The sequence below is a fragment of the Schistocerca americana genome, chromosome 8, assembly GCF_021461395.2.
Source record: "Schistocerca americana isolate TAMUIC-IGC-003095 chromosome 8, iqSchAmer2.1, whole genome shotgun sequence".
Classification (NCBI taxonomy): domain Eukaryota; kingdom Metazoa; phylum Arthropoda; class Insecta; order Orthoptera; family Acrididae; genus Schistocerca; species Schistocerca americana.
The window spans coordinates 211858611-211877008 of NC_060126.1; the positions used below are offsets into that span (position 1 = coordinate 211858611).

Here is an 18398-nt window from a genome sequence, read left to right on the forward strand (position 1 = left end):
AACAAGTATCCTCACAGACACCAGCCGCATCACACAACATTTCAAACCCTTTTTCTTGCGTTTGTGTGATCGCGTGTCCTTTCAGGCAGACGAACGCGCGTACACCAGATTGGGAGGACCAGGTTCTACACGACATTGAGACGAACTCTAGTACAAGCTGCAAAACTGGTACACGCAGAGTCCGCCATCTCCCTGTCCCTGCACATTCTTCCGTCTGACAGGACCCATGATCACACTAGCTCCCAAAAAGGGCTTGAAATGTTGTGTGATGTGGTTGGTGCCTGCGAGAATACTTGTTTTGGTATAGTGTGCTGCCTCTCCATCGTTTCCATCTGCTTGGCTATACATATCACCATCTCGGCTTGTTCGCGGCATAAATACCGGACCATTCTGCTGCTTACAATACGCTGCCTAAAGCATATAGCCTGCAACACACAAGGTACACCAAAACGTTGTCACATGAACTGTCATTCGTCAGTGCCTTTACCGTGCCAACGATGCGTATAGCATATTTCTTCCTCCATTTCCAATGGAATCCGTCCCCACCGTTTGTGGGTTTTATTGATGTTTAACCTGCATAAAAACTACTCATTTTCAAATTAATTCAAAAATAAATGAGACCGGATTTTTTAGCAACACCATCACTCTGACGACCCCTCTGTTTATTTGTCTGGGCGAGATCGACTGAATTTGTAAACAAGCATGCCTCAGCTTCCTTCGCACAGTACAGTTGCGACTGACAGTCATGCATGCTCTCGTTTTTTCGCAGGGGAAAGATCTCGCCGCCAAGGACATCTCTGGCACGTCGGATCCCTACGTGCGCGTCACACTGCTGCCCGACAAGAAGCACCGGCTGGAGACCAAGATCAAGCGGCGCACACTCAACCCACGCTGGAACGAGACCTTCTACTTCGAAGGTATCACAACGCTGCGCCTCTTTACTCCCAATATTATTGCTGAAATATACAAGATTCCAGGGTCCGAAGGAATCCTTGTCAATTTCGGTACAGAATTGTTAACTGAGTTAGCGCCCATCGTGATTGGAAGAAAGCACAGTTCACAACCATCTAGAAACAGAGTAGCAGAAGTGTTCCACAAAACAACCCACCGATTTCATTGACGTATGTCTGTTGTAGAAACCGACAACAAAGTCTGGGCTGATAAATCAGGTAACTCGAACAGCATGACCCCCTCCATGCTAACCAGCACAGATTCCCAAAACAATGATGATGCAAAGCTTAGTTTGGGCGTTCCTCACACGAGATTCTGAAATCCATGGATCAAGGCAGTCATTTAGATGCACTATTTCTTCACTTCCGAAAAGAATATCACTCGTTACACCACTGTGCCTTGATAGACGCAGCACAATTCTGTTGGTGCGAATTACTCTCAACATGCGGCTGGGTCCATAATTGCAAATAGCCGATCAAGTTGGAAATGTTACTGAACGCCTTGAGGCTCTGACACTACAGCTGTGTCAGTAGTAGTTGTGAAATTACTTGTAGCCAGTGCAAGGAGCTTTTGACGAAGACGATTATGTTTAGTTTGTCGGGCGCTCAACTGAGTGGTCATCAGTGCCCGAAGGAGCTTTTGGAGGCACTTTTGTTATCAGGATAATGTCGTAGGTATAATTTTACTAAAGGTATAATAACATGTCATTTGTAATTTGAAGAAAACTAGTTGTGCAGCTTGATTTTGATTGCCTTTTTTTATTTTTTGAATTGGTGGTGACAGGTGGATTCTTTTGAGTTTTTAATTGATTTTTGCCGCCTGATAATTATTGTTGAAAAGTTCTTACTAATAAATATTGTGAAGTATAATCCACGTAATTAACCAAGTTGTTCCACTCACCTGCCATTCCACATTAGGGTGAAGTGAGAGTTGTAGATTTCTGAGTAAAGGGTTCCAGTGTTACATCTGTGAAAAAATGAGTTAACAGCGGAAGAGGAGCCCTTCAGATTCAGTTGAAGGGGAGGAACTAGATGGAATGAGGAGGGAGATGGGGGCTGCGGAATGGATAATGGCAGTCGGTAAGAAGGCTGCTCTTAGAAAGATATATTCAGATAGTTTCACATGCTGTATCACCAATAGATTGGACCAACTGTCTGAGCGTATAGGAGAGGAGTCTCTCGTAGCTGTAGGTGTAGGAAACTTGCAGCAGACTTCAACAGTAGCCTAAGTCAGCTGTAAACTGAAATACACTGAAGAACCAAAGAAACTGGTACACATGCCTAACATCGTGCAGGGTCCCCGTGAGCACGCAGAAGTGCAGAACACGACGTGGCATCCACTCGACTAGTGTCTGACGTAGTGCTGGAGGGAACTGACACCATGAATCCTGAAGGCCTCTCCATAAATCCGTAAGAGTACGAGGGGATGGAGACCCAACTCGCTTTATTTGTTCATGAGACCCAGAAAATATTGGATACAGGCTCGCAGGTAGATGCTATTTTCCTTGGCTTCCGGAAGGCGTTCGATACAGTTCCGCACTGTCGCTGATAAACAAAGTAAGAGCCTACGGAATATCAGACCAGCTGTGTGACTGGATTGAAGAGTTTTTAGCAAACAGAACACAGCATGTTGTTCTCAATGGAGAGACGTCTACAGACGTTAAAGTAACCTCTGGCGTGCCACAGGGGAGTGTTATGGGACCATTGCTTTTCACAATATATATAAATGACCTAGTAGATAGTGTCGGAAGTTCCATGCGGCTTTTCACGGATGATGCTGTAGTATACAGAGAAACTGCAGCATTAGAAAATTGTAGCGAAATGCAGGAAGATCTGCAGCGGATAGGCATTTGGTGCAGGGAGTGGCAACTGACCCTTAACATAGACAAATGTAATGTATTGCGAATACATAGAAAGAAGGAGCCTTTATTGTATGATTACGTTATAGCGGAACAAACACTGGTAGCAGTTACTTCTGTAAAATATCTGGGAGAATGCGTGCGGAACGATTTGAAGTGGAATGATCATATAAAATTAATTGTTGGTAAGGCGGGTACCGGGTTGAGATTCATTGGGAGAGTCCTTAGAAAATGTAGTCCATCAACAAAGGAGGTGGCATACAAAACACTCGTTCGACCTATACTTGAGTATTTCTCATCAGTGTGGGATCCGTACCAGATCGGGTTGACGGAGGAGATAGAGAAGATCCAAAGAAGAGCGGCGCGTTTCGTCACAGGGTTATTTGATAAGCGTGATAGCGTTACGGAGATGTTTAGCAAACTCAAGTGGCAGACTCTGCAAGAGAGGCGCTCTGCATCGCGGTGTAGCTTGCTCGCCAGGTTTCGAGAGGGTGCGTTTCTGGATGAGGTATCGAATATATTGCTTCCCCCTACTTATACCTCCCGAGGAGATCACGAATGTAAAATTAGATTCCAGCGCGCACGGAGGCTTTCAGACAGTCGTTCTTCCCGCGAACCATAAGCGACTGGAACAGGAAAGGAAGGTAATGACAGTGGCACGTAAAGTGCCCTCCGCCACACACCGTTGGGTGGCTTGCGGAGTATAAATGTAGATGTAGATCTCTTCTGAACAGCACGTTGCAAGATGTATGCTCAATGATGTTCACGTCTGGGGAGTTTGGTGGCCAGCGGAAGTGTTTAATCTCAGTAGAGTGTTCCTGGAGCCACTCTGTAGCAACTCTGGCTGTGTGGTGTGTCTCATTGTCCTGCTGGGATTGCCCAAGTCCGCCGGAATGCACAATGGAAATTAATGGATGCAGGTGATGAGAGAGGATTCTTACGTACATATCACCTATCAGAGTCGTATCTGAACGTATCAGGGATCCCATATCACTCCACCTGCACACGCCCCACAACGTTACAGTGCCTCCGCCAGTTTGAACATTCCACTGCTGACATGCAGGATCCATGGATTCATGAGGTTGTCTCAATACCCGTACACGTCCATTTGCTCGATACAATTTGAAACGAAACTAGTCCGACCAGGCAACATGTTTCCATTCATCAACTCTCCAATGTCGGTGCTGACGGGCCCAGGGGAGGCGTAAAGCCTTGTGCCGTGCAGTCATCAAGTGTACACGAGTGAGTCTTCTGTTACGAAAGTCCATATCGATGATGTTTCGTTGAATGGTTCACATGCTGACACTTGTTGAACGGCCAGCATTGTAATCTGCAGAAATTTGCGGAAGTGTTGCACTTCTGTCACGCTGAACGATTCTCTCAGACGTCGTTGGCCCCGTTCTTGCAGGATCTTTTTTCGGCTGCAGCTATGTCGGAAATTTGATATTTTACCGGATTCCTTATTTTCACACTACACTCATGAAATTGTCCTACTGGAAAATCCCCACTTCATCGTTACCTCGGAGATGCTGTGTCCCATCGCTATTGCGCCACGTTCAAACTCACATAAATCTTGATGACCTGCCATTGTAGCAGCAATAACCGATCTAACAACTGCGCCAGACACTTGTCTTACATAGGCGTTGCCGACCGCAGCGCAGTAATCAGCCTGTTTACAGATCTCTACATTTGAATATGAATGCCTATACCAGTTTCTTTGACGCTTCAGTGTAGAAAAATTCTACTATTAAGTAGTTCTCATGGCAGACGTGTAAGCCAGCAGCTGCGGGAAGTGTTTGGGGAGCGAGATCATGTCACAAGCATTGTGAATCCTAGTGCAGTGTTGACTCAAGTGACTGATAACATAGGGAAGTTATGTAGGAATTGTACGAAACTTGATCAGATAGTGACTGTGGGTGGAGCTGGGAATAGTTTTGTAAGGGCAGAGATCATGATGTAGGTGATGCCAGGAAGAAGATAATTACTCAAACAGGTTGCACAAACTTGCACCTCATGCAGCTGTTTCAGCGTCATGTTCGGCTTCATCTTAATATAGCTGTTAGGCATATTAACATGCGGCTTATGAAGGCACTAATGATAGAGGGTACGACTGACCTTGCAGGAACGCCAGCTGAGTCTGTCGATAGATCAGGCCTCACTAGATACGGCCTACACCTCAGTAGGAGTGGGAGAGGGAGGTTGGTAGAGATTATAGCCGGCACTCTAGTGGAGAATGATGGGATCACTCATGGGAAAATTCCTGGAGTAACTGGCATTAGGGCTGCACCTTTTTAAGATTGAAGTCAGCTGATAGGTATCCCTGCTTAAAGGAGCTCTCTCTAACACAGGAACCATCTTCAAAAGATAAAGTATCTTAAGTGGTGAAGGAATTAACATATATCATCAAAATATAACTTGATGTTGACTCCGATATCATTAGAATATCAGAACACCATTTATACAATGTGAAAATTCGGAGGGTTTCTGTACCGGGTTCAGATTATCTGGTTATTTTTCAAGGAGTTTTTTGCGCAGTTGGGGAGTGGCCATGTGCATGAATCGCTGTATACAATTCGTGCCTATTGATGTATCAAAGCACTGCGCTGAACAGACCATTGAATGTTGTGTAGGAGCTGTTGAATTCAAGCCGGTCAGTGTGGCCGAGGGGTTCTAGACACTACAGTCTGGAACTGCGCGACAGCTACGGTCGTAGGTTCGAATCCTTCCTCGGGCATGGATGTGCGTGATGTCCTTAGGTTGGTTAGGTTTAAGTAGTCCTAAGTTCTAGGGGGCTGATGACCCCAGATGTTAAGTCCCATAGTGCTCAGAGCCATTTGAACCATTTTGTTGAATTTAGTGAAACTACACTTTTAATTATACTTATCTATAAGTCTCCTGAATCTAATTTCAGGGCGTTTCTGTTCAAGCTAGAGAGAGTTACTGATTCACGTTATTCGAAGTACCAAAACTTAGTTGTGTATTGAGTCTTCAACATTAATTTTATAACTTTTTCTAGAAGGAAAAGGATGGTGCAAGCTCTGCTAAATTCATATCATCTGACTGTATTCTTTCCATCAAGAGTGCAAAGGAACAAAAGCACAACAATAGACAATATTTTGTTCATTTTCCATTATTAGAGAGACATTCTGTTAGAAAAAGAGTGAATGGCCTTTCACACCATGATGCACAACTTTTAACACTGAAAGGAATTTGTGGACGCTCACATGTAAAATATAATTACAAACTATTTAGAAATTTTAATCCACTGCCAACAGAAACTTCTTAAACCTTGTTAAAGAACAAGAGTGGCTGGTAGTTACGATAAATGTAAGGGTTTCCTCAACACATTTGCCATGCCACTTGAAACTGAAAGTTGCTTTCTATTTGAACGTTTAAAGCAGGTTAATGGCACTGACGGGAAACCTGAATGTGTGACTAATGGGATAAGGATATCATGTAGAAGGAAGTGGGAATTAATCAAAAGATGAGGAATTGTAACAATCGAGCTGCCTTAGTCCATTACAAGCAGTACTGTTAGGTGCTTAAACATGCCATCAGGAATGCGGAAAGCCTGTGGGATGTAAATAGAATACCTAATTCTCGAGCTGCAATGGCCACTACTGTGTGGTGGAAGCCATCTTCATGTTTGCAGGAAGCATTCGTATCCCACCTGATGGATCCAGAGTTCAAATGATGCCGAAGGGGACGGAATGTAGTGTCGTAGGAAGGCGAGGAAGACAGGTTGCGGGCAGATATGAGTGTGAAGATACATTAAATTATTACAATTACGGATCAATACCACAAGCGGTTCTGAGGTATCAGATGAAATACGCATATTACACACATCAAAAAAAGTTTTGCATCACCCCAGTTCCCAGAACTCATGAAGGTAGACGTTGACTGTGGATATTGTATCACAATGTTGTCTGTTCAGAGATGTCACTAAACTCGCCCAAAGATGTAAACAACCATACATGAGCATTTCCGGTCACGAAGGCATGCCGGTCCCCAGCACGAATCCTCCCGGCGGATTAGTGTCGAGGTCCAATGTGCCGGCCAGTCTGTGGATCGTTTTTAAGGCGGTTTTCCATCTGCCTCGGCGAATGCGGGCTGATTCCCATTAGTCCGTATCAGTTACACTACCTCGGAGATTGCTGCGCAAATACTTTCTCCACATACGCGTATGGTGTGAGACATCCTGGAGGTGGAGGGTGGGGAGGGGTGGGGGGGGGGGGGGGGGGGAGGATCCGCTGGACGCCGAACCGCACAATAACCCTGTGTTCGGTGTGGGGCGGCAGTGGGGTGAGTGGACTGCTGCAGCCTGTTGTGAGGTTGTGAACCACTGAGAGCTATGGTGGGGACGAAGCCTCTCTGTCCTTTCTAGGTCCCTCGTTCCACACAATACAACACAAATGCATGAGCAACGCCTGTTTGACGGAGAGGGTCCGACAGCCAATCAGTTGCAGTCATTCCACCAGGAAGAAGGTACACAGCTCGTGTTGTCTGTAGTTCAACCATGCCTAGACGCTCAATACCGATGTTCGATCGCTTCCGCATTGTTACTTTGTGCCAGGAAGGGCTCTCAACAAGGGAAGCGTCCAGGCGTCTCGGAGTGAACCAAAGCGATGTTGTTCGGACATGGAGGAGATACAGAGAGACAATCTTTCTTTCCACGAACAATACGAGACTGGAATAGAACGGAGAACCGATAGAGGTACTCAAGATACCCTCCGCCACACACCGTCAGGTGGCTTGCGGAGTATGGATATAGATGTAGACGAACTGTCGATGACACGCCTCGCTCAGTCCGCCCAAGGGCTACTACTGCAGTGGATGACCGCTACCTACAGACTATGGCTCGGAGGAACCATGACAGCAACGCCACCATGTTGAATAATGCTTTTCGTGCAGCCACAGGACGTCGTGTTACGACTCAAACTGTGCATAATAGGCTGCATGATGCGCAACTTCACTCCCGACGTCCATGGCGAGGTCCACCTTTGCAACCACGACACCATGCAGCGCGGTGCAGATGGGCCCAAGAACATGCCGAATGGACTGCTCAGGATTGGCATCACATTCTCTTCACCAATGAGTGTCACATATGTCTTCAACCAGACAATCGTCGGAGATGTTTTTGGAGGCAATCTGGTCAGGCTGAATGCCTTAGACACACTGTCCAGTGAGTGCAGCAAGGTGGAGGTTACCTGCTGTTTTGGAGTGGCATTATGTGGAGCCGACGTACACCGCTGGTGGTCATGGAAGGCGCTGTAACGGCTGTACGATACGTGAATGTCATCCTACGACCGATAGTGCAACCATACTGGCAGTATATTGACGAGGTATTCGTCTTCATGGACGACAATTCGCGCCCCCATCGTCCATATCTTGTAAATGACTTCCTTCAGGATAACGACACCGCTCGACTAGAGTGGCCAGCATGTTCTCCAGGCATGAACTCTATCGAACATGCCTGGGATAGATTGAAAATGGTTGTCTATGGACGTGACCCATCAACCACTCTGAGGGATCTACGCTGAATCGCTGTTGAGGGACAAATTGGACCAACAGTGCCTTGATGAACTTGTGGATAGTATGCATCCATCAATACTAGAGGACGTGCTACTGGGTATTAGAGGTGCCAGTGTGTACATCAATCTGGACCACCATCTCTGAAGGTCTCACTGTATGGTGGTACACCATGAAATGTATGGTTTTCATGAGCAACAAAAGGGCGGAAATGATGTTTATGTTGATTTCTGTTCCAATTTTATGTACAGTGTTTGTAACTGTAGTGCCGTTCAACGTTGTTATTTATTTATTTATTTATTTATTTTTGTATGCAAGAACTTGTAGCAAGTTCTCCAGCATGCAGAAAAATCCCCTGAAATTCCCATTGGGATTCTTGTTGCACGCAATTTGCAACGAAACGTTAGCGTCAGGATTTCACCCGGAACAGATCCTGCCCATTCATTCCCCTCCACAGGAAGGAACTAGTAACGGAACGAGTTCCGCCCTTTCACTCCATCCACAGCGAATAAGCACACCCAAGTACATTCTTTGGGATATTCCCATAGAGTGCATAGTCTTTGGTCTTCATCGCATGTTTTCTGTTGAAGATTTGTTTACGCAGCGAAGGCTGACAACAAAGCTCTACTACCCTGACCGCTCGCCGCCCTTGTACTAAGCGGGCGAACACTAGCCGGAATGTCCAGTGTGAGCAAGTCTGGTTGGTTGATTTGAGGGAGGGGACCAAACTGCGAGTACATCGATCCCATCGGATTAGGGAAGCATGGGGAGAGAAATCGGCCGCACCCTTTCAAAGGAACCATCCCGGCATATGCCTGAAGCGATTTAGGAAAATCACGGAAAACCTAAATCAGGATGGCCGGACGCGGGTTTCAACAGTCGTTCTCCCGCATGCGAGTCCAATGTGCTAACCACTGCGCCACCTGGCTCGGTAGCAAGCCTGGTATGCACCACGTTCTCGGTCGGATAGCGTCGATATGCGTCCTGTCACGATATGTCCCGAGTGAACCAACCAGAAGAGACTCCTTCACTGAATGTGGGAAGCAGACATCTTGCAAGAATTGCTTCTCGATTTCTTTCGTGATTAGGCTGAACTTCGAGGCAACTTGAATCAGATTTTGCGATTTCATCATGTGTTGCACTACCCGCACTCCAAATTAACCTATAGATTCCTGGAAAATTACCAGTATGTTTGGAAATACGTAGCCACTGGCCGACGTAACGCGTTGGATGGTGTAAGAATGAGTTGTTGGAAATAACTACACACCGAACTTCCTACCGACTTCTCTCCCTTGAAATGCTGAGTTCGCGAAGAGTGAAGTTCCTTTCGTGTACTACTTTGATCGGTAATATAAATGGGTACATGTTCCATGGTGTTCATTAAGGACTTTACTTCCTTGCGAAACTCGTCATATATTTCATTCACGTCACTATCTGTATTCAAGGCTTTAGTGGTTACACGTTTTGCAACCCATCCGTGGGTTGATCCAGTGTATCGAATCGGTCCCATTTGTCGGGCCTTTTACAAACCACAAACACCAATATCCCTGCCTACAACAGTTCTCACCAATGTGAATTTTTCAGCTGCATAATCGTCAAGTACGTTAAGTTTTGAGCGTTGCCCTTCCTCCCTTTCTCTATCACGTGACGTAAATATCATAGATGATGTATGTCTTGCACCATAAGATATCGTTTTGTACTGTATTTAAGCTTAATCTTTTAGTTTTCCCAAAATACTGCAATGCAATTGTCTCCTTTGCGCATTCAACAATTATATCACCACACTTCTAACTTCGGTGGGCTTGACAGGTAAGCAGATGAATGACTTCCATCACTCTGTAAAAACTCTTCGTCACTCTCAGGTTGTGGATCACCCAGAAGTTTTTCACAATCATTCTGTTTGTTATTACCAGTGATTGCCACTGTTTCGTCTATCCTATTGATTATAAATGTAGCTACTTTTCTCTCCTTTGCTGTAATTTCTGTGACTCTTCTTTTGTGTTTCTAATGGCTAACAACTATGCTCACTATATTTGCAGGATTCATTATCATACCTTTATGTTGACGGCGAGAGTAGCATGACGTGCTACGAAACAAGTAACGCCACCACAAACGGGCGGATTAACTGCCGAGGTCCATGCAACACAGACGGGGTCACTATTACAACGGTATCCTTGTTCTTATGCTTAATTTCTGTCTGGTTCCCCTAGTTGTCGCGTCGGTCACGTAACAGGTGACCTTCGATACGGCCGGCCGCGGTGGTCTCACGGTTCTAGGCGCGCAGTCCGGAACCGTGCGACTGCTACGGTCGCAGGTTCGAATCCTGCCTCGGGCATGGATGTGTGTGATGTCCTTAGGTTAGTTAGGTTTAAGTAGTTCTAAGTTCTAGGGGACTGATGACCACAGATGTTAAGTCCCATAGTGCTCAGAGCCATTTGAACCATTTGAGCCTTCGATACGACGCGGCCTGTGTCGACCATACTACACACTGCAGATAATTACATTAGGTAGAGGTACACTGGTTACGATGTCTACAGTTACTAAAGTGACAATATCTTGTAAGATATGGTCCACTGTGAGCAGAAAATCACATCTTCCTACCTGACAGTGTAACTGGCGATGACATTTAGTTTATACATTTCTGTAATTAATACCTCAGACATATTCATACAAACCACAATCCATCTGCAACTGCTATCGTAATTTGCGCTAACTCCCTAGTTAACAGGGAACATTATTCAGAGACGAGTGAAGCTATGACGTAAGACGGGCAAGCTTGGTATAGATAGAGAGACGAAGTCGAAGCGTGACTGGGTGCCTTCCATGTGGAATCTCTGTGCAAAGACGCAATCAATATGCGAAGACACGCATTAAACGAAAGGAATGACACGTCTCTCGGAGATGATTGTGAATGCAAAAAAATAGTGTGGTGAGAAATAGGTATGACCTTAAAATAAAATAAGAATAAATTTCACGATACCTTCATGACCATGTTTTAACCTGCCAAAACAACTTAGACACGGTACAACACTTCACTCGAGAAGTACCCATCACAGGTATCCTGACGAATTATCGCGCTGGGCAAAGAAATGGGATTTTTGCCTCAATAATACGGCATATCTAATGAACTCCCATAAAATTAATAGTAACTTTTCTGGTTTGAAGTAACTACTCGGCATAATAGCACAGAATATAGTACAATTACATATCCGCCCCCCCCCCCCCCCCCCCGACTTCAAAACACGCTCTAGAGATTAACCTCAGATGACGGTTTCAGATGTGTCTTGATATCAAATGATTATTATGCCATTTTGTGATTGGTTGTACTCACCAATTTACTGTGGTAACAGCATATTTAACCAAAAATGCGTGACTGACAGTCCAAACAATCTCTGTTAAACTTCAGATGAGTAAAATGAATTTTTCGGGCCATTACGTGCTGCGGCGAGAGTTAGTAACGATTCCTTTTGTGTGATATGTTGCAGGTTTTCCAATTCAGAAGCTGCAGAGCCGTGTTCTGCATCTGCACTGTTTCGACTACGATCGATTCTCCAGGGACGATTCCATAGGAGAAGTCTTCCTGCCTCTCTGTCAGGTAAGCCTTCTCTTTCCACACTCTGAGGCTTGAGAAAGTATTACAAGATGAATTAATTAGAGAACTTGTCATTAATTCTTCTTGATGCATCATGATCGCCAGTAGATGGAAAATATTAACCATGGAACGACAACAAAGCTATTCGAATGAAAGTAATAACATATTCGTAATGTCCTCCATTATTTCAGAAATAATTTTGCTGCTAATTCGTAGCTGGCAATATTTCTTGGAATAACTGTCGCAGAACTAGACTTTAATTCTTATTTGTATGCTCATAATTAGTTTCGAGGCTTAAGCCGCAAAACACAGTGCTCTTAATTTTTTTTAAATGTAAAGAATGAGTCCTACTTAGCATTCAGATAAAAAGCTTTGAAAGATGAACTGAAGTAATATTTGCTACCAATAATCAAAAGACATACAAAAGTGGATGAACTAATATACAAGTCATTAAGTCAAGGAATATACCATATCAAGCAACATAAATGTGATAGAGACACATGTCCCATTATACAAGAGATCTGGTAACAACTGACCAAAATAAATCAGTGGTCGCCCTTGACATAATCAAGACATATATTTACGTCTTGTGGCAGCCATATATGAAATGTTGCATTACATAATGACTAACTTACTATGTGATTGGCTTTGCGTATCGTTCAATTATTAGTGGTCGAATGCTGCTTGGGGTTAACAATTTTTCGAAAATTTGTGGTTCTATGTGAACTGCTCTCTTTACGTATTTTTATACATTTCACTTGGCAATGGGGCCCTTGGAACTAGTTGTGACCAACCAAATAAATAAGACAATAATGTGTGGCTATGAGACAATTATTTCCGGTAATAATCCAGGCCTCTTTCATAACATTATCGTAACGAACAAACACAACTCTTTTAGATTACTGAGGAAATAAAAGGTAGAGAATAGTATAAACATAGTAATATGCCTTGAAGTGAGATAGCGACATTACCTTCTGGCTCTACTATGGCTTCCAAATGGTAAAGATTAAGCAATGTGTAGAGATGGAATACATACGCTGACGCGACAGAGGAAAGCAATACAGCAGTGATTCTTTGTGGCATGGAGCCGACTAGTCCGTGGTAGTTTTCCAGAGGTACGTGGGACCAGGTGTCTACGCAAAGGTCACGTAATTCCCATAAATTACAAGCCGGGGTTTTGGCGCTGAACCAGTGCCCGATAGCATCCCAAATGTGTTCTATCGGGTGCAGTTCCGGCTAATTTTAGGGCCAAGACATCAATGTGAATTCACTATCATCCTCCTGAGACCACTGTAGCACGATTCTGATCTTGTGACGCAGACAGTTAACCTGCTGGAAAATGGCAACCCTGTCAGGAAAGACATCAAACATAAAGGCATGTAAATGGTCTACAATCAAGTTCACATAGTCCACAGCTAACACTATGACTCCGATTACTACCATAGATCCCATGGAAGATCAGGCGAAGGTCCACCATAGTATAATAATGCCCGCTTCTGTCAGGGTATGTGGTGCAGTGAAGAAACCATTCCCCTGCATGATGGCGACTCTGGACCTGGAGTAACTATGAGCTTGAGTCATCCTACCGATAGAGACGTTTTCATTGCTCCACAGCCCAATGACGAAGATCTTGTACCAGCTCCAATTGTAACTGATGATGTTATTTGGTCAACATGGGAACATGTAGGGATCGTCTGCGGTGGAGCTCCATGTTCAACAAAGTAGACTGAGTGGTGTTCCCAGAAACACTTTAGCCTCCACTAGCATTGTACTCTGCCATCAGATCTGCCACATACCGCCGCCTGTTCTGCTTTACAGAGTGGACAAGCCTCTGACTTCCAAGTCTGTGATGAATATGAACGCCCAACATGTTATCTCACTGCCCTTCTACCACTTTTCTTTTTAGGTGCTCACGACAGCGCCCTGCAGACAGCTGTTTCAGAGATAATGATTCTCAGGTGCTGGCCATAAAAATTTGCTCTTTGTCAAATTTGTTTATGTCAGTGGGTTTCCCCATTTTCAGCCCATATTGTTACTATAATGATTCCCCATTTGTCTCTGCTCCACACACTTTTCAGTCACATTATGTGACTACCCTTCCCAGTGTGGACCAATGTGAGAATGCAGCAAGAGAGTCAGTGACGTTCTGGAAGGTGTCGACAGAGATGTGGAGTCATGCCGACGCCGGTGCCTTGGCCAGCTGTGTTAGTTTTCCCGGTTGAGGATCCATGGAACGAACAGCCCAAGCGAGTTGGTCCCACAGATTCTCGATTGGGTTTAAATCCGGGGAGTTTGGAGGCCATTGGAGTACAGTAAACTTATCCTGATGCCCAGTGCTCTTCCAATCACGCACATACACTGCGAGCCGTGTGACATGTTGCTTTGCCCTGATGGAAGATTCCATCATGCTGAGGGAAAACAAACTGCATTTAGGGATCCACATGGTCCACAAGCATAGACGCATATGTGTGTTGACCCACTACTGTGCTGCCAGAATGACGAGATCATCCAGGGAATTCCACTCAAACATTTCCCAGACCACAGTGCACCCTTCTGGTTGCAGGATGTTTGCTTTCAGACGCTTGACGCCGTACACTATCTATCTGATGCAGCATAAAACGTGGTTCTTCGGAAAAGGCCACCTGCCGACAATCAGTGGACGTCCAGTTACGGTAATGGCGTCCAAATTCTAACATTCGCAAATGACCAGCAGTCAGCATGAGTGCACGATTCAGGAATTTGCTGCAGAGGTCCATACACAGCAACACTCCGCTGAATGTTGTTGGTACACCTTGATTCATCTGGGCTGCCATGTGCTCGACGGTTGCATGTCTATTCGCTTGTATACATCTCCGCAACCACTATTCACCACTGACATCTATGGCTCATGATGCACCACATTTGCCTTGGTGTTGGATTTTAGGTAGCACCATTTGCCATGCATTGCATACTTTAACCATGGGGGCACGTGAACAGTTTACAGACTAAGCTATTTAAGAGAACCATTCATCCTTGGCCGGAAAGCCAATGATCATGCCGTTTTCGACGTCTGAGAAATCGCTCTGTTTTCGCATTATGACAATGACAGCACTGTTTTTACAACTGCTTACACACTTTATATGCCCTCCACTGCTACTGCTGCCACTTGCTGTCTGCGGGTGGTTAATGTACGTTGACGTCAAAAACAGGCAGTGGTCACATTAATATGACTGACGTCTGTATATTATCTGTACCACGTCACATGTCCGTGACGCCACCAGGCGGCATTCAGTCCTGTAGAGGGCATCAGTCGTCATGTTTCTGCTCATCAGTGCAGGTACAGCACTGTGACCTGGCAGACGATCTGTAGTATGGTAGAGAAGCTCTTCACAGATACAGACACTTCATTATAAGCACAGGTTACAATCTTTTAAAGATACCATGATGATGTAGCTAGCTGTCACATTTTCTAAGGTGAGGGTAATTGTGATATTAGTGGGAATTTGGTGTTCGAGTTTACTCAGTCTCCTACACAAAACTACTTGCTGATCCACGATACCACTCATATGAAGAGAATATGTGATTTAGAGCATCTTCTGATGTTGAGTCACCCAAGGAAATTTAGCCGTCTCTAACGCCTATCCAGAGGAGATAACTAGGGAAGTTTCTCCGTGGCTGTAACGCATCAATGTCTTGATCATCAAGCATCATCTGCTGCATGTTGTTAACGAGTTTAATAAGTATTACTCTATGTTCAGTTGTTACAAAACTGATTGACAGAACCCAAAATTTCACTGTCAAGGGACAGTCGCCAATTGATGTGCCAGTGTCTTGTGAACGTACATTTCTTTTGCTCTAGTGTATTAATAATAAACTATCCAGGCAAAATATTAGTCACTTCTTAGATATTCATAGCTCTGCAGCGCCACAGATGATGCAGAACTGGTGGTACCAGGCAGTCGTGCGTCCCTCCACTGCTGAGGTGAATCATGGCTGTGAAATGACTCAGTTATATCAAATGAGAACAGTAATGCGGGTCAGCCTGGAGGCGTCAGAGAATGGCACATCACATCCTGAACGAGTGTACCAGATATGTTTGACAGACACTGTTGATATGCCAACATTTTTACAAGGAATGCTGTACCACTCACAGCGATGTAACACAGTGTAAGAATATTGGTCATAAGAATAATGTAACCAAAAGGAACCAGTGATGAGTGGCATGCCTTGTCAGTGACAACTGGTTTCAAACAAGGGGCTGCTGCTGTGAATGAGTGCAAGTCCATGACACCGGATTCTGAGCAAGCATTGTGAAGGGAACTGAATGGAATGGACATTTGGAGTTTTGTACTTCACAAAAGGCCATTGCTCGCAGCATATTTAAGGCTGCAAGTCTCCAATGGGCCAAACAATATGGCAGTAGTTGACAGGTGGTGTATAGTTGGGTCTGACAAGTCAATAATTTGCCTCTCTCTAAAACGACACAAGGTGTCGAGTGTACTGTGGGATTTAACCTGCACTGGATGGAGGGTTTCAATCAGGTTGAAGCTGGTCCTATGATATCTTGGGGCTGTTTCTCCATACCATGACTGGAATCCAATCAGGTTACACTTAACATGGACCAGTGTTCCTCATTCTTCTAAATCTTCATGTTATGTATATGCATACTCTTGCCTTTCAAAATGACAACACCTGTGGTCTTAGGGCTGCACATATATACTCTTGGTTTGATGTCCACTCTGGCATCATAGAGCACCTAAAGTGTCACCCAACCTTAGTTGCACAGAAAATGTCAGGAAGAACTTGGAACAGAGGGTGAGGTATAGCAGTTACCGTCCTGGCAATTTGGTAACTCTACAGGATCTAATAGTGAATGAGTGCCTTCAGCTGTATATGGCATACCTGAGGAAACTTGTTGACTCTCTTGCCCACCTAATTGACACCATTGCCAAGTCTAGAGACAGTGTTACACTGTATCAACGTAATACCCTCTGACAGTGATTAACATTCAGTCTGAGTGTTTACTGTACACTGCTCCATAAAACTTTAGGATGAGATAGATAAAGTACATAACATATTAACAATTCTGGGAATATGTTCTTGCACTTTTATTAGTTTCCACAGAGATCTCCCAGTCATGCACAGAAAACTGTACATCATATGGCGTGAGGTCAACGTGGCTGTTGCACTAAATAGGACATGCCCCACAAGAAGAGGCAGTTGAAGGAATAGGAAAACACAGTGTGAGCCAATCGACAAGCAGTTGCTGTGCACTGTGTTGGTGTTCTTACAACATGGCCCAACCAAGCGAGGTGGCACAGTAGTTAGCATACTGGACTCACATGCAGAGGGATGATGATTCATCTGGTTCTGACCATCCTGATTTAGGTTTTCCATGATATCCCTAACTCGCTTCAGACAAATGCCAGGATAGTTCCTTTGAAAGGGCACGGCTGACTTCTTTCCCCATCCTTCCCTAATCTGATAGGACTGATGATCTTGCTGTTTGGTCCCCTCCCCCAAATCAACCAACCAACCCAATTAATATGTCCTGGAGACAGCATTTGGATGACTACAAATGAGGAGGAATCATTGTGAAACTGGAAGAAGAATGACCTGTGATGAGCATAGCCCAGGGGTTTGGTAATGCTCTCAGCACTGTTTCACATGCATGGGGAATGTTCCCAACCAGGGGCACTGCTGCTCTAGGGAGAGACAAGGATCTACTTCGGAAAGCAGATGCAATTGCAACGTTATTTAACAGGACGTAATCTCACGATCCATGGTGCCACGACGACTGCATGTGTGGTCTCTCTGCCCAGTCTCCAGTATGTTGTGTTCTATTGACACCCAAACATCAGCAGCACCGTTTGCAACGGTACCAATAGCATAGAGACTGGATCAGTGAGGATTATGATCGTGTGCACTTCTCTGTTGGGAGCAGATTCAGTCTGAGTAGTGATTCTGGATGGCGAGAGGTGGAAACACGCAATACACCCAGGAACATTGTCTAACATGATCGCCATAGTGGTCAAAGTGTTATGGTGTGGGGAGGCATGATGTTGGATAGGATTATTGACCGCCAAATCGTTGAATGCAGTACAATCACCATCAATGTTGTTGTGACACTGTACTGCTTGCCATGTGCGTCTTTTTATGGGTGCATTCAGCCCTGAATTCATTTTTATGGATGACAGTGCGTGAACACATCGAACAGTGCAGATGGCGGAGCTCTTGGAACGAGAAGACATTCAGCGAATGGACTGGCGTGCCCATTTCTCCAACATGCCATCTATGGCTGTGAGATGCATTGAGGCCAACAACCATCCAGCAGCTGTCAACCACGCTGGTGATGTGGCGGAGCGCCCTATCACATGAACTCCTTGCCAGCCTTGTGGTCAGCGTGGGAGAATGTTGCAGAACGTGCACCGCTGCCTGTGGTGATAACACACCCTATTAAGAACCATGTCCCGCTTTTGTACTTCGCAG

General features: G+C 44.9%; 1 protein-coding gene across 1 annotated transcript in view; it reads left to right on the plus strand.

The window, feature by feature from the left end:
- Positions 1-18398, plus strand: part of LOC124545230 (synaptotagmin-7-like) — a 144051-nt gene that overhangs the window by 100701 nt on the left and 24952 nt on the right. The window contains exons 5-6 of the mRNA XM_047124101.1: positions 770-917; positions 11824-11933. Coding sequence (XP_046980057.1) covers positions 770-917; positions 11824-11933 — 258 coding nt within the window. The remainder of the gene's footprint in view (positions 1-769; positions 918-11823; positions 11934-18398) is intronic.